Source organism: Phyllosticta capitalensis, assembly GCF_038381095.1.
Source record: "Phyllosticta capitalensis strain CBS 128856 chromosome Unknown BKA78scaffold_3, whole genome shotgun sequence".
Classification (NCBI taxonomy): domain Eukaryota; kingdom Fungi; phylum Ascomycota; class Dothideomycetes; order Botryosphaeriales; family Phyllostictaceae; genus Phyllosticta; species Phyllosticta capitalensis.
In genome coordinates this window covers 2445330-2469204 of record NW_027117441.1, presented here as the reverse complement: position 1 = coordinate 2469204, position 23875 = coordinate 2445330, and the positions used below count along the sequence as shown (strand labels likewise).

Here is a 23875-nt window from a genome sequence, read left to right as displayed (position 1 = left end):
CGGCACCGACGGGAGTCCGCCTCTGCCCGATGCCCGCCCGCATCGACGTTACACAGTCCGTACCTGCCAGTCCCTCCCCCAGATGAGACCTGTCCGTAGATTGGGCTGCGCCCAGTACGTTTCAAAAAATTGGAAGAATTTTTAACCACAAAGCAGTCACCCCGGGCTTCAATCGTGTGCCCGAAGACCACTGAAAGCAACTGCTTACCAACGGAATCACAGAGATCTCGATTGCGGTATCTGGGAATTTCGACGATGGCCGGTCTTGATTGTAATGCGTTACCCCTGCTGACTTCCACATCAACGCCAGCTTTCCGGTCCAGCTTTTTGTTCAAGCAATGGGATCAAACTTGGTTGTTCGCCTGGTCCTCTCTGTTCTTCGATCTCTTCCAGCGTCGACGGATTGTAGACATTTGCTCTCCATTCGAGTCCGGTCCATGGTCTGGGCTGGTGATTTGAAGGCCCATTCTGTTCTCTGACCGTGCCAAATTTGTATTGACAGATTGAGAACGAGGAAACAGGTGGCTCCGAAACCATTGCTTGAACTTGGTGAACCGGGAGGTGCACCAAAGACAAAAGACTCCAGTCAGAATCGCTAGAGGAATGCCCGTTGCCCAAAATACCCATTGAGTTTGTTGCATGTCTCGGACTTCGCGGGTGTTCATACCAAGAATGCTGGCCACCGTTGTAAGTGGAAGGAAAATGACCGAAACGATTGCGAAGGTCAGTGACGCGGCTTCTTGGTCATCTTTTTTGGCGATGTAGTTTTTGTTGTGCTTTTGCCCGACGAATTAGCTCCGGTCGCAAGCCTCTCTTTGATGCTTACCAGTTCTTCGATATACCCTCTTTTTCGTGCCAAATCCTCGAAAAAGTTTTGCTTGAATGATGCCGTTTTCATCGCGCGAAAAAGAATGGCCGACTGCTTTCCTACAGAAAAAGCTGGCTCTCTGGAACTTCGTCCGGCAGAAGCCGAGAGGCAGTCTTCAAGTTTGGAAAGGAGGCTCTCCTGATCTTCGATGACATTCGTAATCTTTTCAATATCTTGCATCAGGAACCACAGGTCCTCTTCGTCCTCTTCGTTTTGGACACGACGATAGGCCCTTCGTTCCTTTGAAGAGTTAGTTCTTTCTTCATATTTTCAGAGTGTGGAGCTTTTTACCAGCTCATTGACAGCGTTTTGATATGTTACATCGAGTTTGTTGCGTTCTCCGGTACAGGAATCTTCAAGTAGCCATTTGAGCACACTTGCTAGGATTCCTGAGGGCAGAATTGCTTCTTTGGCTGATAGAGGAGTAGGATCGATGCCTCGTATCATCAATTCGCGGCCTTGCTTCATTTGGCGACTAAATTTCTCGAGCAGACCCCGTCCTGCTAAACTCGATGCTACATCGTTGCTGTTGTAAGAGGTCATGAAACAGGTGATAGTCAGGAAAGCATTGTACAAAGAATTTGGGATAACAAGCTCCGATGCGCTGGGGCCAAATTCTTTTGAGAACTCTCCCAGAAGTCTCAGGCATTTGGAAGCGCAATCCACCAGTAGAGAGTATGTCAAGTCGTCCATAGGTGTCGCGTCCTGTGCGGAGGATGTCAGGTAAGCAATTTACGGTCCCTTTCAGCGGTGGAAATACCAAGACTATACGCTCAAAACCACCCCAATATTTTTCAGCTATCGTTGATTGATGGCCAAACGGAAGGAACAGCTCAAATATGCGTTGGGAATGCAAGAAAGCTCTTCCAGTTTCGGCCCAGGTAATCTGAGTGTATCTCCTTCTGTGGCAGGACAAGTACGATTCCCTGGTGGAAAGGTGATCATGTGCGGCTTCTAGGCACCGTGATAACTTTTGTTGGTTGACCGTAATATATCCTATTGGCTTTGCGTTGTTGCGAGGTCTAGAGGTCTCGTTGCTCGCGTGACAATTGTAGTCGTCATTAGTGGATTCCGGTTGCACGGGAGTTGCACAAATCCACGTGAAGACCCTGAAAGTCTCAAGCTCATTCTTCCAGTCCGGTTGCGGAACGTCACTAAGATGCTCTGTAGTGGATTCGGTCCTAGGATAGAATCCTTCGCTGAAGTCCTGGGCTTGTGGATCAGAGCTTCCCTCGTCAACCGAAGAATTCTCTAGTCGTTCTTTTCCGTTCATGTGAGAGCTGCTCTCCGATGCATCTTCAGGATGAAGCCCTCCATGGGAATTTGGGTAGCCTTCCTTTCCGGCTACTTTGGTTGAATTGCCGATCGTGCCGTCTTCACCCATCGACTCGGGCCACCGAGTTTGTTCTACAGCCAAGCTCTGTGAGGTCGAACTTTGAACATCGCCCCATTCTCTCCATAAGTCCTTTTCAAAGCCAACGACCAGAGATGGGTTAGCATTTTGAGTAGAGCCCCCTTCCGTGACTTTCTGTATGCTATCGTCCGGTTCAGATCTGGTTCTTGATGATTCGGTTGTGCTCACGCTGTGTTCGCTGTGTTCGCTGTGTTCGCTGTGTTCGCTGTGTTCGCTGTGTTCGCTGTATTCGCTGTGTTCGCTGTATTCGCTGTGTTCGCTGTGTTCGTCAGCAGTAAAGAAGACGTACTCTTGAGTTCTTTCGTGAGTTCTTCTTTCGTTGGGGTTAGGTATGTTGCGATCGTATCCCTCTCGATACTTGAGAACTAGAGAGACTTGATCTGTATTTGCCTTCTCCGCTAGGTTCAAGATTCTCCAATCTTTGGCCGTGATGCGCTTGTCGTCATAGTATACGTCCCAGTCTTCGTCGGAATATGTCTCGGACACAGCATCGTACAGTTGGGCCTGGAAAGCCTGAACGCAAAGTTTCATAAGCGGTGCGAAACAAATGGGGGCGTGTACCATACAAGCCAAGAGCGACAGCTCTGAGCTGCCAGGAGATACATTCGGTTCCCTCTATCCAAGACTCGAATGTAGCTTTGAGGCGTTTGATCTTGTGCTTTCGTATGACCAGAATCATTAGAGCAACTTGGGGCAAGTCTTGTAGGGCCTCTGGGTCCTACAAGGGTGCTCATTGGTACTCGCCCATATGTAAACATTCCTACAGGAGATTTATTAGACACAATTTAGCTACTTGTCTTCCAGCTTAAATTCCTCAGGCAAAACCTACTGTCTTCCGTAATCAAACACCAAAATTGAGAGATGTTGAAATACTGGTTTCCAGGAGAGACTGGGTCAACAAAATCAACTCGAAGCTCGCGGGATGATTGAGTGACCGGGCAGGGGGTTCTTTCAAGGCTGAAATAGGGGAAACAAAGCCATAGAGTCTTTGCCCGCGGCCCCCCGGGAAATTTTTGGCTTCTATTGTCGGCGTAGTACCGGAAGCATGGGTCCATGTGCGCATCTTTCCTTTCCCAGGTGTTGGTGGAGTGGATGTGGGATTCAATGTTTTCGAGCAATTTGTCAAGCTTCTTGCTTTTAGTGCTTCTCAATCGCTGGCCGACGAAGTTCTTGACTGCATCAGCGGAACATCAATACTCGTTGGAAACTTGAAACAAACCTTGAACCTATCAAAGTCCATGATTTGATCCTCCATATGACTAATTTTATAAGCTGTCAGCAAGCAAAAGGTAGTCGCAGGTGACGTACAACCAGGTGAAAAGTGCTGTCGAGTTTGTCATTTTACCAGCACCAAGGTCGCCTATTACTTCAAGAGGCTTGTTTTGGGATGTCTTGTATCGTGTTGGATGAATGTGGAGAGTGCTGCAGTTATTGACAATTGTTTGTCCACGATCTTTTGTTTGGTCCAAGGACAGGAATGCGCTCCTGGAGCGGTCTTTTTCTTGTTTTGGGTGACCATCGTCGTCGAGTACGAAACTGCATTCTGAGTCGGTATCGCTGACGTAAATTTGGTCTGGGTCCAGGTCGCTGCCATTGGCCCTTGGCGAAGCTAAGTGCAACGACTCAGAGAATCTAAGTCACGTGAGCAGCTGGATGGGTTTCTTTGGTCGTCGCAAGTTTTGGCACTTACACTGGCATCGGGTGCCTTTTCGCCATTGGATCAAGAAACTCTGGTTCCCTCTTGACCTTTAAATAGATGCTCAAAGACTTTGTGAGACGCTAGCCTAGCCTCGCAGCTCGGTACACCTTCGGCTGGATCACTTGCAGTTGAAGATGCATGGTGAAGGCGTTTTCGGGGTCCGCATATTCGAGTATGACAAGCGGGGCAGCACCACTGCTATGATCGGCCAGGTCCATGGTACTATCTTCCCTCAGCTTTGTTAAGGTCAACTGCACCTTGGAAATCTTTGATATAATCCCGCTTGTCGTAAATCAATCCAAAACTTTTCCAAGTAGCCAGCCGACGTTTGCAAGACGGCTTGGGAAGTGGGTGCACGAAAAGTCCAGCGACGTATTACGACCGGGTAAGCTCGCTGGCACTGTGAAACTGACACTGGCAACGCAAGAAATGAGGGCGAGTACAACAGACTCTACCAAGTTCTCTGGTCAGACGCCTAGAAAAAAACAATTATTGGCCCCATCCGAGTAACACAGCCTTATCTTCATTGCGACGTGCCAGGAAAGTTGATGACGGGCGGCTGCACTTGTCTCGGCGTAAACGCAGGCGCGTCAAACTCTTCAAAACTGCCTCGATGTCAGCCTCGTCCGCACGCACCAAGTCTTCCACGTACTAGAAAATCCCAAATGGCGGACGACCCCTGCCGCTTTTGCAGCCTCGCCGCCATTCACTTCTTCAAACCCCAACAGCTTGAACTTTCCTGCAAGCGGTTCGTAGAAAAGCACTTCGTTGTACAATGAGCCGTCGTACGGTGGAATGTACCTTCCGCTTTCGGACAGGATAACGAAGCGGTAGGGAGTTGTCGAGGTTTCCCACACTGCAAGACTTAGCGGTTGGAATATGGTTTGGGGTTAGGGGCTTACCTGGGAACATTCCGAGGCTCGTTCCTAGTCCTATGGGTTCGGCGGCATCTGTTTCTACGATGAAGTATGTCGTAATGTCTACGCTCCATCAGCTTTCAACTCATGCATCCATCGTGGGAGCGATCACCTCGCAGAGTGTAAATTCCTTCAGGACCATTGCTGATGGGACCGCGACCACCAGCCTTCAGTATCTTCACCAATTCATCGGAACAGCGCTGAGTACTGATCGTCCACGCTCCATTGACCGGATTGACCTTCCTGAGCGCCCCTTCAAGTTCAGGCCCCACCTGCTCCAGCGCAACCCACGAGTGGATTCCTCGAACATCCTCTGGTGTGGCGCCCCAAGTGCGGACCATCGCATTGTAAATCTCTCGTTTCCACGGGTAGAAGTTGTTTGGGTTCCGCGCTGCCTCGTTGTAGAGCTCGCCAATCTTTTGGTAGAAGACCTGGTTGACCGGATCAAGTCTAGGTGCCGGGGGTCGCTCGTCGATGTAGTAGCTCCGATACTGCTGCGAGCCTTCGCCCAAAAGTCTCAGCCCTTCTGGGTCCTTCGCAATGGCGACGGCTTCTGCGATGGTCCGCTCAGCGCGTGGGATTGCCTCTTCGATGCGTAGCATTGTCCCAAACTTTTGTTCAATATCGGCAGTTTCAACTGGCGTGAGAGCTAGCGGATTCTGTAATGGTGCCTCTCGCCTTGGTCTAGATACGCAGCAAAGCAACTTGGCAAGACCGCCAGCTCTGGGCCGGACGATACCCTTGCAAGTGTGGCAGTTCCGGAATCCAAATTCGGTAGTCGTCTTTTTGACGTCCTCCACAGCAGCGTCAGTGAAGAAGGATACCGGTTTCCTATCGCCGTAGTCGTTGAAGATTTGGATCGTCCCCTCGGGCGCCGATGCTTCGAGAATCTTGCCTTTGCCGTAGGATCGAGGAAGGAATTTCCCCATGATTTCGCCAATCCTCCCGATGTACTTGGATGCTTGCACAGCTTTGGCAATATCTCCGACGGTGAAAAGGATGGATACTACATCGGCAAAGATGCTGCCGGCCTCTTCAATCTCGCCGTAGAGTGGTAGGTTTTTAATGGGCTGCTGAGGATCAGCTTTTGCTTACTTGGAAGTTTGCCACAATGCTGCTAACCTCGTGAGGCTGAAATGCGTCGGCACAGCCTTCGCGTATCTTGTTGGCTTCTTCTTGGTTCCCGTCGAGGCGTATGGTCATGCCATAGCAATTCATGCGCGCGGAATAAACCAACCCTTCCCTGAACAGGTTGAAGATGTCAATTGCGGCATTGATCAAGTTCTTCATGACACCTAAGTTGCATCAGTCAAGTCGGAAACGGAAATTGGGACTACTGTAGACTGAAAGCAGTTTTCAAAGGGATCTTTAGACGCACCAACCCAAAATTGATCAAGAAGCGGAAGGTTGTTGGGCTGGTCTCCGAAAAGGGGATCATTGTTCGCTCTTTTAGCCAAGGCGCCATGTTCAACCTCTTCCAAGCTCCGCTTGGACGTGCTGCCACCACCTGTGCTTGAATCAGTAGGGCGTCTCTTGTAGTTGGTACCCACTACTTACCAGAGACCCATTGGGCGATGCCCGGAAACTTGCCACAAGCGCATGCAGCACCACCAGGATTGGCACAGCAAGGCCCGCAAGCTACCTTTCGGAAGCAAGCCTCGACCTCGACTTCAGCAACTTGAGGCTGTTTCAAGCGGCGCGCAGGCACGTCAAAACAAAAGACTGGACCAAGTAGAAGGACACACTTCATATTAGAGGGTTTGTCCACACACTCCGGCGGGTATGCGTTGATGGCTCGCGCGATCAGGCAATCGATGCCCATGCCGACGTTGCAACCCGGAAGCTCTTCTTCCCTCGTGGGCTGCGAAGGTGGGGGAATCTTCTGGTCAATGAGCCCTGTGATGGCGCTCGTAGGAAAGTGGAAGTTTTCAGCCGGAGCGACGACCGGGAGGCCACCTGAGTGGATGAGTTTCCAACACTCCCGCTTACTCGGCCATTCGACTTACTCTTCGTCTCGTAGACGCAGACATTCGCCTTCACCACTCCTGTATTGGCCACCAACCGCCCATTTCCAAAGTCATTTTTTACTTGAGATATGTCGGCGTTATACATGATGTGCATTCCTCCACCGCCGTAGGTTTCAGTTTCGAGCTGGGTAACATGAAAAACTCTTCGCGCAAAAACCGCGGAGGAAACTTACATAGAATTGTGACATACGATCTGTACCGCAGTCACGAACTTCAATTGCACCTCCTGCGCCTGAGATCCAACAACCGCCTCCAGTCGAGGCAGGCACAGAGGCTTGTACCAAGGTCTGCGAATTGGAGTCAAACGGCCCCGTCCGGCCAATCCAACCGTTCACCAGTCGGAATGAAAGTGAGGTTTTCTTCGCCGGGACTTCGAGTGCTGGTTTGGTCGTGATGATCTTGCCGTCGTTTGCCCAGATTGGAAAAAGCCCTTCATCTCTTTCTGCGGCTCTCACGTCGGGCGCGCAAGCGGTGATGGTCTCATCCTTGGCCACAAAAAGACGCAAATCCATTCCAAGACCCTTTTCGGTACAAGTCAATATGGGAACTTCTCAATTTGAATGAGGACTGCAAGCTCACCCATGTCGCCGTCCCGCCTTGGGAGTGCACCAATGCAGTAAGCAGAGCCAAGAAAACCAACTGGTAGAAAACGATGTTCGGTTGCTGCAAATGGTGAGAAGCGCCCATTTTCAACGATCCATAGCAACAATCACTTCTCAGGCAACGCTGGATCTGCGACATAATTATGGGCTAGCAACGGTAGCCCACAAACCTACCACCTCCACGCTTGGTGATCTCTTGGTGGTCTTTGGTAAGTAAATCGGGCGCTTGGACTTAACCTTAGGCGTTGGCTGGAAGGCAGTGCATGTCGCTTGACTAGATTCTGATTGGCCATTTGCCTGTGTTAACTCCTAGGAAGCCAATGGTGTTCCCCTAATCGCACAGCATGCGGAAGCGCGCGACATAGAATCGGGGAGCTTAACGGGGAAAGGTTACCTAAAGTTCTTGGTTCGTCATTTAAAGAAGCGCAACAATTCTCTTAACTCTTAAATTCTGCCCTGGTCGTATCGGAAACCCTCGGGCGGACGTTAAAACAACTGAAAAATCCGAGCGACCAGACTCCAGTCCGAGGCCTTGGATAGTTCGATGATGCATACGGTGACTGATGACGATACTACATAGGTATCTCGACTCTGTACCTGACCATAAGCACCTGTCGGAGGCTTCTAAAGTACGGTTAGCACAATTGTTCTGTGTTGATTGGCGGGAGATCCAAGATATGGACCACGGGAATTTTGCGAGATCCGAGTGCAAGGGTCAAAGTAGCTAAGCTTAAAGTAAATGCCGATGCCAAGCACCAAACGTCGGTCAGGGCAGTTTTAAAATAAGTTCCTCAGGATGTTAGTTTTACACATATCCTCTAAGGCTTGTGTCTAAGACGTTGAAGTAACGCAGCAATGTGCAAGATGCGGCTTCTTCGCTGCGAGGGCGCGAGTCGGAAATGCAGTAAGGCGAAACGAGGAGAAGGTCGAGCTTAAGATGATGGGAGACATGAGAATTATTTGGAAGTATTCAAGCGCTTGAAGTCCCCTTTCCTTCTATTTGGTCCGTTTCGGTAGTTTTTCGGACCTGTCGCCCACCACTGAGGATATTATCTGTGCAGACTTGCTGGCTGACATAAACTTCACGCCATGTCTTGTCTACGTGTCCGGAGATTTCCGAGAGACTTTGGGATACTCCGGCGACACAGCGAGAGTGACATAAGCATGCGCATTGTCCCTGGTTCTATTCAGTAACGCTCTGGAAAAGAGATCCCGCTGAAATCCTCGACTATCACTGTATGACGACGAGCATCTTGAGACCCATTTGATACCAAAATCGCAAGGACTTGGACGTGTGGGACCTGACTTTCACAGGGAAGTCTCTGAGATGCGCCATCAGACGGGAAACGCATGGTGGAACTTGCGCAGAGTATTTCGTCTCCGGATCTTGTGTCCTTTGAGGGGCAGCCACAATTTTCGCAACATCAACGTTTGTTGCTCTGCAGCGGTCGTTTCCGTGAAGATCACCCTTTTCCTCCGCTCTTCTCATGGGAACTGCCGAAATTCCCAAACCAAATCTCGTCCTTCGGTCGATCGCCTCTCTCCACACCATCGAGACGACACAAAGCGCGCTGGTCCTCTGACACCTCCCAGCTTGCCATTTCATCTGTCCGTGCCGCGAACAGCATCATCATTCCCGCTTCTTGGTGGAAGGAGAGGTGGCAGTGAAATGCCCACATCCCAGCGTTATCGAGAACGACGCGCAACAGAATCCAGCCAAACCCCTCGACTGACGCCGTGTCTCTGCGTAAGGGGTTAGAGATGTCGATTGAGGAGTATAGATTCGTTGGTGGGTAGCCATGGCCTGACGCAAGAACAAAATACTTGTGACCGTGGAGATGGAGAGGATGATTGCCGTCATCAAAATTACTAACTAGGACGTCCACTATGCGAATGTCCTTTGTTTGGTAGACGAATTCGGTGACATGGTCAAAAGCAACTGAATTGATTCCGTACGGAGAGTCGGCGGTCGGCGACGCAAATGACTCGATGCCGGACACGATGCCATCGATCATGCGGTGAAGTGTGGGGGATCTGAGGTTTGCGTGGAATGAGGAACTGTTGAAAAAGCCGCGACTAAGGCGCCAGGCGCCTATTTCAAAGTTTGCGCGCAGGTAGATTTGGGTATCAGCCGCCTCGGGAACAAACACTTGATCGACAGGGCGCAACTCAGTGGTGTTCATCTCAAGACAAGTGACGTCGAGTGCGTCGGCCCAGTCTTTGCTGGATGGTTCCTTGGGAGAACGCTCCTGATCGTGGGGACCGTAGCGAATGATGGCTTTGACTTCGGACACAAGGTTGGAATTTTTCTCTTTAAAGCAAGTTGTAACCATCTTGCCACGAAGCCAAAATGCATCTCCACTGGTCGCGTTTGTGTTGACCACGATACTGTAGCGCTGGCCGGGATGAATGTTAAGCCTATGATAAAACATGGGCAACACGTCGGTGCCATCGACTTCAGTTACCGCGAATCGGTGCTCGTCGAGCTGCAAATGAAATTCTGCAAAAGCTCCAACGTGAATTACACGAATTCGATGATGCTTGTTCTTCTCGAGGTTAAAGGAGGTCAGCTCGGCGGAAGAGTTGTCGCATCTCCTGTTCGTCAAGGTACTACAGTCGCGGATGTTCTTCCCATTGATGAGTCCACCGTCTGGCACAGGTTCTACGTTTTCGCGGCCGGGACTGAGATACTTTGGAAGCAGAGCGCTGGATAAGTCGTGATAATAGTCTTGAATCATAAGGACTTGGTCGGACGCGTAGTCCAATTTCTGCAGGTCACGCTCTTGAAGTGAGTGAATGATCAGTGGACCGTAAAGACCATCCGCAGTTTGCATGCCCATGTGCGCATGGTACCAGTAGGTTCCCGACTGGCCATCAACTTTGAAGCGATACGTCATGCTGGCATTGGGCGCTATGGCACACTGAGTGACCCCGACAGTTCCGTCCATCCAGTTGGTCTGATTCATGAAAAGTCCGTGCCAGTGAAAGGAGGTCGCATTGCTCGCTTGGTTTTCCACGTGGATGACCAAGGTATCGCCCTCATTGCATTCGACCAAAGGTCCGGGAAATTCTTGATTGATGAGAATCATGGACCGGAAGACACCATCAGGGTTTCTTTCTTCATCGGTGACTGTCCAGTGATACTCTCTCGTTTGCGCAGGAGCCTGGAAGTCCCATGATGGGTCGAGCATGTACTTGGGCTGGTTGGGGTTTGCCGACGCGACCTCAGTCTGCCCAATACCGTGTTCGGCCACGGCTCCATGGGATGGGTGCTTCCGCAAAACGACGGCAGAGAGTGCTATGGCGAGGACGAAGGACATGATGGTGAGCTCGAGCAACACCAGCCATTTTCGCGCATAGCCACCTGGCGCTGATTCCGTTGGGACATGGTCGTCTTCCTTGAGTGGTGAAGTCGCCGCATCTTCGAGGTCAGGCTCATGCTGGTCAAGCGGTCGATATCCGCGAGCATCAACGGCGGGCTCGACGCTTCTGAAAGACATTTTTGTGGGACATTGAGGACGCGAAGCGTATCGCAGGCTCGGAGAGCAGCACGAGTCGCGGGTAATCGGATGCGGCGGTAGCGACAGATGCGGCCCGAGGGCGTGGGCTTCGCGAAGATGATGGACGGAGGATGAAAGACATGGCTGCAGTGGGGGGAAAGACGGCCAATTAACACCTCGTGGTTTGGTTGTGGTGACTGGAGATTGGCAGAGCTGACGCGGTGCAGCTCGCAGCTCGCAGCTCGCCTACGTCGTGGCCGCAGTTTGCGGGCCCAACCGCACTAAAATCGGCCACTAGATTAGTGCAGCGGCCAATCACAGGGAGCAGGATAACCACATGGGATGACTCGGTTGGTTCGCCTCAACAACACACCTTCCTGTTCCGAGTCCCTGCCTGCGTCCAGCAGTCGTGCCTGCCTACCATCCATGGCCGACTCGCTGCAAAAGGACCGGCGCACGAACGCTGGAGGTGCATACATAATGTCGCCTGCTGACCCAAACAATCACCTGCACCGGCAGCACATCCACTTCAACACCATCTCTGCACCGTGTGTGCGGCCTCTCCCTCTACGCCGGCGCGTCTTTCATTCCCTCGTTGCATTCGTTTTGGATAGATCATGTCGTCCCTTTTGGTTGCTGGTCTCTTGGCCTTGAATGCCCTCGTTGGCGTAGAAGCGTATCCCCATATTCCTAGGTCCGGCCGCCATTACGCGCGCAACACCACTTCCTGGGTTCCAGGCAAGGCGTTTGACCGCATAGCCATCATCTGGCTTGAGAACACCGACTACGACAAGGCCATCGGAGACCGTACGTCGCATCATATTTTCTGCTCTATTGCAGACATCATCTCACATCTAGCGCAGCGAATCTCGCCTGGCTCGCAGCTCAGGGCATCACCCTTGACAGCTACCATGCCGTCACCCATCCCAGTCAGCCGAACTATCTTGCCTCCATCTCCGGCGACTACCAGGGTATGAAGTAAGTTCAGATCATCGCTCAGAAGAAAAAATGAAGTTTTGAACTAATGTCTTAAGCCACGATGAGCTGAGCAACTTCCCGTCAAATGTTTCCACCGTTCTCGATCTCCTGGAGGCTCAGGGTGTTTCCTGGGGCGAGTACCAGGAAGATATGGTAAGAGTATCAAATCATCGACTTGAGTTGTGTTAACACATGCAGCCCTACACTGGTTACACGGGATTCGAGTACGTGAACCAGGTCAACGGTGCCAATGACTATGTTCGCAAGCATAACCCTGCGGGTAAGAATCCCACTAGCTATTACATAAATGAAGTGTTGACCTTTCCGGATGCAGTGAGCTTCGAGAACGTCAATCTTCACGAAGAGAGGCTTGCCAACATCAAGAACACCACCTTGTTCTGGGAGGATCTCGAGGCTGATGCTCTGCCTCAGTGGATGTTCATCACGCCGAACATGAGTAAGTAATTCTTCTCAGGGGAAATTCCTTCTCGCTAACGAATCCAGCTTCTGACGGCCACGATTCTTCCGTCACTGTCGCCGGTGCCTGGACGAGGACTTTCCTCGAGCCGCTCCTGAACAACACCAAGTTCATGAAGAACACACTTGTCATTGTGACCTTTGACGAAAACGAGACCTACACGATCCAGAACCGAGTCCTTGCGATCCTCCTTGGCGATGCTGTTCCGGCAGAGCTTGTTGGCACCACTGACAGCAACTTCTACGACCACTATTCCGAGATTGCCACAGTCGTGAGTTTCTTTGATCCTCTGTTCCAGACTGCGCTAATAAGTCCCTTAGGAGGCGAACTGGGGTCTCGACACTCTTGGTCGTTTTGACGTCGGCGCCAACGTCTTCTCTTTCGTTGCTGAGAAGACTGGCGACACCCTCCGCGAGTGGTCTGGCGAAAAGGCGCTCGACCAGCGCTTCTTCAACTACTCGTACCCCGGCTACTTCAACGACATTGAGGGCAAGAACCGCTCCTGGATTGCTCCCAATGTGCACGCCGAGTACGCTGGCCGTCACGTCCACCCCTCCATCGTTGCGACCTGGGAAAACTCTTCTCTGCCCTCGTACTACAGCACGGCCCTGGAGATCCCTGATGGCTACGACCTGCCAGAGGCGGAAGGGTACTAACTCCTTCCAGCGTTGTGATGTTGAAGATGATAGATAGAGCTGATTAATTGCGCAACAGCGCCTCTAGAGCCAAAGTCGACAACGACGAAAGTAATGCTCCTTCGCTCCCCATCTCCTGGTTCCTACGTGTCTTTTGCTTCTTCGTGGCCACAATTTGATGGACGATCCTTGTTGCTTACGGCTTGACGAATTTCCTTGCTGTCCAGGACAAGAACTCTGTTTCTTTTGTTGCTGACAGTCATATCACATGCATATTGACTTACTCATCGCCATCATACTCCCAGTGCCTCAAGAGTTCATGGTGTTGAATGCCGCAAAAATGATCGACAACCTGATCGACAAGGGCATCGAAGAAGAAAAGGGCACCGAAGAGCCAGGAGAGCGTGGAATAATTTTGCGATACGAAAATACGATGGAAAAGACTGCACAAACACGAGATGGACGGTCTTGAAAAGCAAAACGCTATCAAACGATCGACGTCGGCCAATCTGCCCTGCCTATAGTCTGCTGCACCAGTAGTCGCCAAATGGGTGGGAGAGATGCGCATTGTTAAATGCATCGCGAATCCGCATCCGCAAAAGTTTTGGGCTCGGCGGCTTACAGCTGATTCGCCAATGGCCACACAATGCTGACACTCGCTGCGTTAGGGAATGACGACAAGTTTGCTCGTGAACAACAGAGTATGCTGCAAGCTCAAGACACCGCGATCAAGGCGATGCGAAGAGAGAAATAAGCTTCTCGGAAAGACGGTTGTGGCGGCCGCCATGAAGGCAGTGTCGTCGTGCCGTCCGCAGCGATCCAGCGACGTCAATGGCTCACACAGCCAACTCACAACTGCCGAAGAAGCTCGTCCGGTCTTCCAAGAAAACGATTCCCTGGTGTAGGACTTGTGGAGCGTGTGTGGTTTGTCAGCTGTGGGGCTAAAAGGCTCGGGATTCTGAGACGATCTTCCGTGTGGGGAGGGGGTCCTAACCACGAAAAGAGGAGGAAAAAAATTGGAGAAGGCTCCTTTTGACTCCTTGAAGTCGTGCAGAAGGCACAGGTGCAGTTCATATTTCTCAGCGGACAAACAGCGTCGCGGAGAATTGGTAATCCAGAGACGTTTTTGGTGTCTTCAGCCCCTCGACGTGCATGCGTTGGAGTAGCACAACGGCCGCTTGTGTCGACGTTGTCCGCGTCTCGTGTCTGGCAGGAGACAGATGATTCGACTGAACGATTTCCCGAGATTCTTCCACTTGTTTCAATCGGGGAACAGCAATCGTCAAAGCGCAAGGCCAGCCTCCACTCGGGGCGGATGGAAGACTGGCCGAGGACAGATGCCAACGCACTGGCAGCACAGGAACCGGATATAAGCGTAGAAAAATGTGGAATATATCAGAAGATGTTTGGAAGATATAAGAGAGAGCAGATTGGCGTGTCAAGGAGGTAACAGAATCCTCATCGTCCAAACCATCAATACCTACAACGATTCGACAGCTACACCTCGGTTCCTCTACGAGCATATACACCATGGCTCCTTTCGGAACGCTCTACAACTACTCGCCTTCTCCGAAGGTCTCGAAGGTCGGAATGTTTTCAATTGGACCGATGGAAGCCAATCTCACAGACAATGCAGGTCCTCGCGGTCGCCAAGTTCAATGGCCTCGAGATCGATGTCCCCGCCGACTTCAAGATGGGCGAGACGAACAAGACGCCTGAGTTCCTGGCCAAGTTCCCCGCCGGCAAGGTTCCCGCTTTCGAGGACGCCGACGGAAACCCCATTGCAGACTCGGATGCCATTGCGCAGTACGTCGCGGAGTCGGGCCCCAAGGCCTCGCAGCTCCTTGGTGAGAGCCCTCTCGAGCGCGCCCGTGTGAGGCAGTGGATCTGCTACGGTGAAGGCGACCTCTTCTTGCCTTTCATCCCGCTTCTGATCTGGCGCCTCGGCATGGCCCCTTACGACGAGAAGACGGAGAACGACGGCGTTGCCAAGATCGCAAAGGGCCTTGCTGGGCTCGAGAGGCACCTCGCCGCCGGCAGGGAGTGGATCGCGACGGACAAGATCAGCTTGGCGGACATCAGCGTGGCCAGCTCTCTGCTTTGGCCCTTTGCCCATGTCATTGACGAGAAGATGAGGGCCGAGTACCCCAAGATCGTCAGCTGGTTCGAGCGGGTGCTCGCTGTGGAGGAGGTGAAGGAGACGTTTGGCGAGCCCAAGTTCATCGACGCCAGGAAGGTGGCCCAGAACGGAAAGGCTTGAGCAATGTCTGCGTCATGACGTGATGGATGGAACATAGAAAAATGATGCTCTTGGACGACAGTGAGAAGTCCAGTCGTGATGTTGGAATTGTGACCAATGCCCAAGCAAGGAGAAAATGGCTTTTAGGTCCCTGATCCCAGTGACGTTCGGGTGCGGGTAAACGGACCTGCATTAAGCAAAGGCGGGACAGATAAGAGATCTTATCTCCGAAAGCCGGTGCGCTGGGCCTGAGGTGGGATGCTGCAGCAGATGCGGGCGGATACCGCCGATTTCACTCTGGCCTTGTGTGTTGAGCTCTACCCCTCCACCATTACGCGGCACATCACCAAAACACCTCTATAAAGCGGCTGGAACCCCGACCGCTCGGATTCTCCATTTGACTGCAACCACCATGGGCTCCGACGGCAGCAGCGCAAACGCGCTACCCGAAGGCGTCGTTTCCATTCTCGATACGTGAGTCGCAAGCGCAGCGAGTCGGAACCGCTATTGACGTCAGAACAGCGACCTTTACAAACTGACGATGCAATGTTGCGTCCTCAAGTACTTTCCCAATGTCCACGTCACGTACAGCTTTACGAACCGAACTCCTCATATGCGCTTCACCCGCGCCGCATACCGCTGGCTCCAGGCCCAGATTGACAAGCTCGCCAACATTACCCTCTCCGACGACGAACTGCGCTATCTCGAGTCGACTTGCCCCTACCTCACTAAGCCTTACATTGACTACCTGTCCAAGTTTCGGTTCCACCCCGAGCGGCAAATCCAGCTGTCGTTCAAGGCGGATGACGACACGGGTGCGGACACTGACGTGGGCGATCTGGGACTTCACACGGAAGGATTGTGGGTGGAGACGATCTTGTATGAGATTCCGCTGCTGGCCCTCATCAGTGAGGCGTACTTCAAGTTCTGCGACAAGGACTGGAACTATGACGGGCAGCTAGAAAAAGCGCGCCACAAGGGCGCTCAACTCCTCAAGAACGGGTGCATCTTTTCCGAGTTTGGAAGCAGGAGGCGGCGGGACTACCACACGCAGGACCTGGTGCTCCAAGGCTTGACGCAGGCTGCCAAGGAGAGGCAGGACAAGGGGCACGAGGGCAAGCTTTCAGGTACGAGCAACGTCCATTTTGCCATGAAGTACGGCATCCCTCCCGTGGGGACCGTTGCGCATGAATGGTTCATGGGCATCGCGGCCATCACAAACGACTACGAGAATGCCAATGAGACGGCATTGCGGTATTGGGTTGGCACGTTCGGCGAGGGCGTCCTCGGCATCGCCCTGACCGACACGTTTGGTACACCAGCGTTCCTGCGAGCCTTTACCAAGCCCATACCCGCCTACACTACTGCCGTGCAGGGAGCAGCAACCACGAGTGCCTCATCAGGCGCAACAGAAACCTGCGACACTGACACCCAACCACCGATTGCGGCACCCACAACGGCGGACGGCCAGAGGGATCTGCCGACCTATGCGCGCGTCTTTACTGGCGTGCGGCAGGACTCGGGCGATCCAAGGGGCTTCATAAAGATGATGCGTGAATTCTACGACAGCCAGGGCATCAAAGACAAGAAGGTCATTGTCTTTTCAGACTCGCTCAACATTGAGCTGTGCTTGGAGTACAAGCAGTTGGCCGAAGCAGAGGGTTTCCAGCCGACGTTCGGCGTCGGAACCTTCCTGACCAGTAAGTACCGCCGCATGCTGAGGGGCGCAGTGACGTGGAGAGTGAGCTGACGGGACGGGGCGCAGACGATTATGAGCGCACGTCGACAGGGCAAAAGTCGGTGCCGTTGAACATTGTCATCAAGATCGCATCGGCGGCGGGCAGGCCAGCGATCAAGATCAGCGACAATATTGGCAAGAACACGGGCGACAAGGAAAAGGTGGCGGAAGTGAAGCGGCGGCTAGGCTACGTGGAGAAGACGTGGGAGGGTGGCGACGAGCGGACGCGCTGGGGCACGTCGACAACGTAGAAGAAGAAGAGTGGTGGTTGGGGGCGGCGGAAAGGTGGTGGTGTTGCAAAGGTGCAGTGCAGTGGCAGAGACAAAATTAGGGGCACGCATCCTTGGCCTTGCACGGGCGTCTAGTTGGGTCAGGCTACCTGTACCCCGGGCCGCAGACCGGGGGCGCGCCAGGGGCTAAAGGGTATTGCCTGCTTAGCCTGAGGCAAGCAGTCCAGCGCCTTGTCGCCAGTCGAGTTTCGACGCGACTGCGCCGTCCATCTTTCACTCCAATCACTCTCTGAGGAACAGCAGCCCTCCAGTCGCTCTTTAGCACTTCAATCCCTCAGCCGCACTGCCACTGCCACTGCTCCCCTCCTTCACCCGGCGCATCACCACGCCCGCTCTCCTTCCTTTTCCATCGGATCGCTGCTGCTGCCTTCGCTCCGATCCTCTGACCCTAGCCGCTCAAAACCGTTCCAACACCCTGTGACCCTACCTGCCTCACAAGCGCCCGCCAGCCTATACAACATGAGTGTAAGCGCTCCCGCCCACCACCGCCGCCATTTATTCGTCTTCGTCGCCCCCACCACTGCTCTGCTCTCCTGAAGACTAACGGCCATGTCTCAGTACGGATACAACCAAGGCGGCGGCTACGGCCAGTCCAACCCCTACAGCGACAATGCTGGCTACGGCGCTCAGAATGGCTACAACAACCGTACAGTGCCCAACTCCTCGCGGCCTCCGGAATCGACGACTAATAGCGTAGCCTTCACAGAGCCCGACTACGAGATGCAAGCCATGAACGGGCAGCAGGCCCCGGACCCAAACGCTATCCTGAACGAATGTCAACAAATCGACCGCGCCCTCGATGCAATCGACTCGCAGCTCGAGCAGCTCCAGCGCCTCCACAAGTCTGCCGTAAACGAACCCCTCGTCTACAAGAACCAAATCGACTCGCTCAACAATGACATTATGACGGGCAACCGTGGCCTGGTGGACCGCATGCGCCGAATCAAGGGTCTGCCCGAGAGCGGAAACCCGCGCAACAAGCCGCAGGTCGGCCGCGTGGACCGCCGGATGAAGGCCACCATCAACAAGTTTCAGGAGGTCGAGAGCAGGTTCCGCAAGGACTTGCAGGAGAGCCAGGCCCGGCAGTACCGCATCGTCAGACCCGACGCTACCGACGAGGAGGTTCGGGAGGCGGTTGAAGATCCGAACACCCAGATCTTCCAACAGGCGGTACGTCTTTGCTCATGTTTCCAACGGCCATTGTGCCACGGTCTCGCTTGGAAGTTGCCGGGAGTCAGTTGCGCTAACATGGTTTTCCGACACAGTTGATGCAAAGCGACCGCCGTGGCCAGGCACAGTCGGCGCTCCGGGCCGTCGAGGGCCGTCACCTTGAGATTCAGAAGATTGAGCAGCAGATGATTGAATTGGCGCAGCTCTTCCAGGACCTTGAGCAGATTGTCGTCCAGCAAGAACCCTTGATCGAGAACATTGAGCAAAAGGGCGAGGAGGTTCGCGAGAATGTTGAAAAGGCCAATGACGAGATTGGTCAGGCCATTGTCAGCGCCCGCTCTCGCAACCGCAAGAAGTGGTACTGCCTGGGAATCTCCAGTAAGAATCCCGAGCTCCTATTTGCCGTCGCATACTGACTTGATCGCAGTCTTGATCATCATCATCATTGCCATTATCATTGGTATCGTTGTGTACATAAACAGCAAGAAGTAGTCGCTTAATCCCTGGTAAGCAACTTTTTTTTAATCCCTTCAAGCTAGTCTGCGTTCATCCCAACCACCCAATAACCTAAATCCGCTAACCCAACCTTAAAGGCGCGGCCCGCCAGCAGTCCGCTCGTTTTCTCGATACCGTTACTCTATACCCAACCGAACGCCCGACTGGCATTTGTACGTACCACGACTGCGCGCATGCGAGCCAAGGAAAATCACCAAGAAAAGTTGCACCGAGACCTGGGGTCGGGATCATCATCGGCGTCATGTGGATACACAACCCACGTGGCGATGTGTTTTGATGTGGGGCGCCGCCGGTCGCGCGTGCAGAGGCAGGTTGCGTGCTCGACCCATGGTTTTGGATGGATCTCCTGCCTCTCAGGACTGGAGTCTTTAGCCCCTGCATCGACAGATGAGGTCGCGTCGAGACCCAGGTACTTGTAGAAGGAGTTTGCATGGTCTCTTTTGTCATTTGCACCTTTCCCGTCTCAGTATATCGTCCTTTTCTCTTCTTCCTTGGTCTGACAGCTCGGCATCGCGTCATCGCGTGGCATTCCGGTCGTTGCATGCATGCATATACATCTGGCCATTGTAATCCGAATCGGCCTTGTTCTTCTTCTTTTTCTTCGCCCCGCGGTCTTTCGGCCTCGTCCTCGTCTCAGCTTTTCTCGCGCTTTATGCTGTGTGTTCACTGGCGAGTCTGCGGCACCATGGCTTTTTCTCAAGTCCAGCGTCTTCTTAATGCATAGAATGGCATTCGACGGACGAGGGTCGTAAGCTGCACGGGGCTTTTGGGCGGTTCTTTCTTATGCTTTAGTCGCTTGCTTGGATCACTTGCCGGAGTTTCGGGAATGGCGTTAGAGGGATTGTATTGCTCCTCTGTTGGTGAGAGTCCAGAGTCGCACATACATGGCAATCCATTTCCTTCACCCTGATGCTTCAATCAGCCTTATTTGTGAGTTTGTCACTGACATTGGCACGAGTGCCGGCGGGAGATGTGGGCTGAGGGAGCGACCGCACCCACCCATCGCTTCTCGGGAGATCTCTTTCGCAACGGAGACCGCAAAACGACATCGGTATCCCGGCCCAGCAATGGCATAGCAGCCGCCTCAACAAATCAGACCCAATGACCCTCCCACCCCTCCTCACACTCACACCTCCCTCCCATCTCACAATCGAGACCACACATCCACGCTACTATTTTCGTCCAACCGCCGACTGCCGACCCGCCGACGCCAAACGCCATCGCCCTACGCGCTGCAGTGCGGGTGGGGTTGCGGCGGCAATCTCCATGGTTCGATTCGGCCCCCAAGTACCAGCATGTGCCTGATGCGGCTAGCGTTGCGGCACCACGTTTGGGTCTTCGCTTCGGGTGCTCCACCGTGACGGCAGTCAGTGAGTTGATGTGGTGCTTGGTCGGCTTGTGGGCTGCGCGCATTGTTCTTGCCCTGAAGCTATGGATTGCATGAGATGATATGGGTTGCTTTGGAACATGCAAAGGAGCGGGGATGTGGGAAAGATGGAGTTGAGGTGGACAAGCCAAGGCGATTTTCCAAGACCTTGACGAGCCCCCCGTCGAATCTTCTCCAACTCGAAAGTGACGAATTGCACTGTTCAATGTTTGGATGCCGGGGTCAACTGGAGGTGATGGGGGAGCATGACCAGCTGTCGACGACACATTCTCATGCATGACATTTCTCAAAGATGCCGACGGGGATTCTTCCTGGAGAAAAGGTGGCTCCTGACCAAGTGATTGCGTCGAGGCGGCATCAGCGAGTACCTACCTTGCGCTCGGGAGATGGGCGAAAACGGGAAGACTCGACTCGTCTTGACTGCTGCTGCTCGATGAGCAATCATGTGTGCCAGACCAGATGGCGAACTGTCGTCCGTCCTGTTTGTCTGCTGCCTCCCACCTCGGGAGAGTGGTGCTCGACCTCTCGAGACAACAGGATGAACGAAGACTTGGTTTTGATTGATATCCACGGCACATGATGATTCGATCAATCACCACCTCCAAGTTCCCCCCTTTCCTTTCCCTTCCCTTCAGCTCAACGCGCAAAGCAACAAGGCGGTTTCGCTTTCTCTTTTTTCATTTCATCTCATCCATCGCTGCATCATCATCATCATCATCATCAGCAGCAGTGGATTGCAATAACCCAACTCCACCACAGTAGTCAGTCCACCAACAACAACAATCAAACCACCAAGCAAAAAGACTAATCATCAGTCTGCCCACCCATCATCCACTCCACGCACCACCCACCGCCTACCACCCCTCTCTCTCGGTTTCGCATTACCCCAACCGCCCGCCAAAACAATCACCCCGTCCAATCAGCCGACCGCGTTGCTAGAAATAGGGCAGGTAGATTAAACCCCCCCCCCATCCGCGTGTGCATGTATCGATGGAGTTTTGCTTGTTTTTTTTTTTTTTTTTTTGCTTTTTTTTTTCCCACTGCTGCTCAGCCAGCGGCGGCGGCAGCCGGAAGGAAGGCTGCAGGAGGGTATCTGGGCTGGCTGGCTGGGGGCGGCCGGCTGATGCTTTCTTCATGTGGCTGCTCGGACTGCCGCCAGCCAGCGCTTGGCTGTGGCTGTGGCCGTGGCCGTGGCAGAGTAGAAGAAAAGAGCAGTGTGTGATGATGCGGCCTTGGGCGCGAGGTAAGCGTTGCTTTTTTTGCAGTGCTTGCCCGTGGTTTGAGATCCCAAATGGGAAGGAGGGAAAGGAACGAGGCGGCAGGCACAGGCGGAGAGGAAGCTACGCAAACAGCGCGGAGGCGGCGGCAGGCGCTCGCGGTGGCGCGGCAAGTGGAGGAGAGTACTGTAGCAGGAGAAGTAAAAGAGACAAGGCGGTTGTGGACGAGGACAGCTGGCAAGGCGGCCGCGAGGCGCTGCGGCTGGCTGCAGTGATGTCCAAGGGAAAAAGCAACGCACTTTGGCACCACGAGGAAGGCAGTTCGGACAGCAGCAGCAGTTGGGGGAAAGGGTTTTGTATGATTTTATCGAGTCGAGCGCGAAGACTGACTATAGACTAGTGTGCGTTGAGATGATAGATGCGGATAGTGAAAGCGAGCGGGAAAAATAGTAGGCCTGATCCAGTCCGTGCCATCCAATATGACGCTCCGCCTGCCCAACCGACCAGCCCGTCCAATCCCATCCTATCCCATCCTGTCCCGACCAGTCCATATGTACACCAGATATGCGGAGATGCAATGCAGTGCAAAGAGCTGCGGGAATACAAAGAGAGCCGACCAACCAACCGTCCCAAGACCAATCCATGCCAAATCGACTAAAAAAAGGAAAACTCCGCCCAAGATGCTGCTTGCGACAAGACCCGTCTATACACGTCAGAGAAATCAGTCAATGAGATCCCTGACCCTGAGGTGCTCGTCTAGATTCGAGGCCCGCCGTGATCCATGAGAGACAAAAGAGGAAAACGTCCACCGTGGTGGAGACGGCAGGAGAGGCGGGAGCTCATGGCGAGGAGCTCCCGCATGCTGCCATGGGTGTGGGGGTCATTGAAGACCCGACGACACCCAGAGGTGGTGATTTATTTCCAGTAGCCGCTGTTGGTGGCAGAGGAGCTGGACTGAGGGTCCCGGGTGGTGCCTCCACCGTTGTGGACAGTCACGGGCTTGCTCCCGTAGCCGCGAGTGGGCTTCATGCCGGAAGAGCCGGTGGCAGTTGTCGAGCCGGAGTAGGTGGTGGAAATGGTTTGGCGGCCGTAGGCAGGCTTGGAGGTCTTGGAGTAAACGCCAGACATGTTGATTGTTGATGTGGTTGTTGTTGTGATGTTCTTTGAAGGAGGCAGGATGGTATGTGGTGCAGTCAAGGTGATGATGTGGCTGCGGGAGGAATTGAGGATGATGTGGTGAGGTTGTTGGTTCTTTATATGGAGGAATTGCAGGATTGTTAAAGTGATGAGTGTGTCTGATGATGATGACGGTTGGGAGGGGGCGACTGTACAAGATTTATAGAATAGTGGACGACATGGACAGGACAGCAGCAAGCAAAGAGAGGCCTCAGGCAGTGTTGCCTGAGGTGTAGGAGCCGGAGGCTATGTCGACGGCCGGCCTCTGTGAGCATGGCCAGCGGCCCCCAAGGGGGCCCCCAAGACAAGGCAGAGTTGCGATGACTGCTTTGGAAAAATAGGAAGCATTGTTCGAAATGGGAGTCATGGCCCACGAGACAGAGGCAGCAAGGCCCCAAAGGAGGAAAAGAAGAATGCAATGACGCAAATGAATGACTGGAACATGAGGCGCGTTTCTAGGCTCGACCTGCGTACGCCAAATGGCAAGCAAGCAGATTGCTCAGAGACACATTAGCTCAGGCTCCAAGGCGTAGAAGGATCCCAACCGCTGCGATTTTGAACGCACTGCCACGGCTGCTGCCTGAGCAGGCTCGTCGACGTTGTCAACGGCATCGCGAGGACCGTCACCGCGGTGAGCGGTATACTGAAGCATTGGAGTCGCGCGCTCACCGGGCCTCTAGATCGGCCGGCTAGGTGGTGAGGTGAGTGAGCGAGTCGAGGTGGGTCGTGGCCGCGGGCTGAGAGGTCCAAGGTAAGGCTGAGCTCGTCCATTCCACTTCGGGGCAGTGGGTGGGGGCAGCCACCAACACCACAACCACCACCACCACCACAACCTCGACCGCAGCCGTGACCCTGCCTTGCCGACTTTGCTATTTCGATTCAACCATCTCTCCACACCGAGACCTCGCACTGGTACCTTTCCGCCTTGCACCTCGCTTGACCCCATATTGCCCACCTCAGATGTGGCCCACTTTCAAGCCCGTGCTATTTTGGTCCGCAGCAATGGGGCCAAAAGCCCCAAATA

General features: G+C 53.4%; 10 protein-coding genes across 10 annotated transcripts; 5 read left to right on the top strand and 5 right to left on the bottom strand.

The window, feature by feature from the left end:
• Positions 1-244: 244 nt before the first annotated feature.
• Positions 245-3791, bottom strand: BKA78DRAFT_105462 (uncharacterized protein). The gene is made up of 8 exons (XM_066882154.1): positions 3591-3791; positions 3502-3541; positions 3112-3451; positions 2849-3042; positions 1629-2795; positions 1160-1573; positions 827-1108; positions 245-776 (listed from the first exon to the last, which is right to left on the bottom strand). Exons 1-8 carry the CDS (start codon positions 3620-3622, stop codon positions 345-347), a joined length of 2901 nt encoding a protein of 966 aa, XP_066746931.1. The 5' UTR covers positions 3623-3791; the 3' UTR covers positions 245-344.
• Positions 3792-3972: 181 nt separating this feature from the next.
• On the bottom strand, positions 3973-6636 carry BKA78DRAFT_342277 (uncharacterized protein). The gene is made up of 7 exons (XM_066890377.1): positions 6456-6636; positions 6277-6405; positions 6021-6193; positions 5011-5968; positions 4884-4961; positions 4634-4837; positions 3973-4586 (listed from the first exon to the last, which is right to left on the bottom strand). Exons 3-7 carry the CDS (start codon positions 6186-6188, stop codon positions 4471-4473), a joined length of 1524 nt encoding a protein of 507 aa, XP_066746930.1. The 5' UTR covers positions 6189-6193; positions 6277-6405; positions 6456-6636; the 3' UTR covers positions 3973-4470.
• Positions 6637-6654: 18 nt separating this feature from the next.
• Positions 6655-7868, bottom strand: BKA78DRAFT_105442 (uncharacterized protein). Its single transcript, XM_066882153.1, has 3 exons — positions 7505-7868; positions 7099-7446; positions 6655-7049 (listed from the first exon to the last, which is right to left on the bottom strand). Exons 1-3 carry the CDS (start codon positions 7664-7666, stop codon positions 6702-6704), a joined length of 858 nt encoding a protein of 285 aa, XP_066746929.1. The 5' UTR covers positions 7667-7868; the 3' UTR covers positions 6655-6701.
• Positions 7869-8990: 1122 nt separating this feature from the next.
• Positions 8991-10847, bottom strand: BKA78DRAFT_248385 (putative multicopper oxidase, type 1; the record flags this gene model as incomplete). Its single annotated transcript, XM_066884385.1, has 1 exon — positions 8991-10847. One exon carries the CDS (start codon positions 10845-10847, stop codon positions 8991-8993), a length of 1857 nt encoding a protein of 618 aa, XP_066746928.1.
• A 558-nt stretch (positions 10848-11405) lies between these two features.
• Positions 11406-13269, top strand: BKA78DRAFT_105411 (phosphoesterase family-domain-containing protein). The gene is made up of 7 exons (XM_066882151.1): positions 11406-11834; positions 11891-12005; positions 12062-12158; positions 12204-12285; positions 12340-12462; positions 12510-12754; positions 12804-13269. Exons 1-7 carry the CDS (start codon positions 11645-11647, stop codon positions 13137-13139), a joined length of 1188 nt encoding a protein of 395 aa, XP_066746927.1. The 5' UTR covers positions 11406-11644; the 3' UTR covers positions 13140-13269.
• A 1067-nt stretch (positions 13270-14336) lies between these two features.
• BKA78DRAFT_105433 (glutathione S-transferase) lies at positions 14337-15509 on the top strand. Its single transcript, XM_066882152.1, has 2 exons — positions 14337-14702; positions 14755-15509. The coding sequence occupies exons 1-2, from the start codon at positions 14649-14651 to the stop codon at positions 15376-15378; spliced, it is 678 nt and encodes a 225-aa protein (XP_066746926.1). The 5' UTR covers positions 14337-14648; the 3' UTR covers positions 15379-15509.
• A 147-nt stretch (positions 15510-15656) lies between these two features.
• BKA78DRAFT_309883 (nicotinate phosphoribosyltransferase-like protein) lies at positions 15657-17604 on the top strand. Its single transcript, XM_066888068.1, has 3 exons — positions 15657-15831; positions 15880-17057; positions 17123-17604. The coding sequence occupies exons 1-3, from the start codon at positions 15770-15772 to the stop codon at positions 17344-17346; spliced, it is 1464 nt and encodes a 487-aa protein (XP_066746925.1). The 5' UTR covers positions 15657-15769; the 3' UTR covers positions 17347-17604.
• Positions 17605-17934: 330 nt separating this feature from the next.
• BKA78DRAFT_247593 (t-SNARE) lies at positions 17935-19047 on the top strand (the record flags this gene model as incomplete). Its single annotated transcript, XM_066884310.1, has 3 exons — positions 17935-18555; positions 18651-18933; positions 18983-19047. 3 exons carry the CDS (start codon positions 17935-17937, stop codon positions 19045-19047), a joined length of 969 nt encoding a protein of 322 aa, XP_066746924.1.
• Positions 19048-19743: 696 nt separating this feature from the next.
• Positions 19744-19983, bottom strand: BKA78DRAFT_309872 (uncharacterized protein). The gene has a single exon (XM_066888067.1). It carries the CDS (start codon positions 19951-19953, stop codon positions 19768-19770), a length of 186 nt encoding a protein of 61 aa, XP_066746923.1. The 5' UTR covers positions 19954-19983; the 3' UTR covers positions 19744-19767.
• Positions 19984-21500: 1517 nt separating this feature from the next.
• On the top strand, positions 21501-22309 carry BKA78DRAFT_105310 (uncharacterized protein). The gene has a single exon (XM_066882150.1). It carries the CDS (start codon positions 21593-21595, stop codon positions 22073-22075), a length of 483 nt encoding a protein of 160 aa, XP_066746922.1. The 5' UTR covers positions 21501-21592; the 3' UTR covers positions 22076-22309.
• The last annotated feature ends 1566 nt before the right edge of the window (positions 22310-23875 follow it).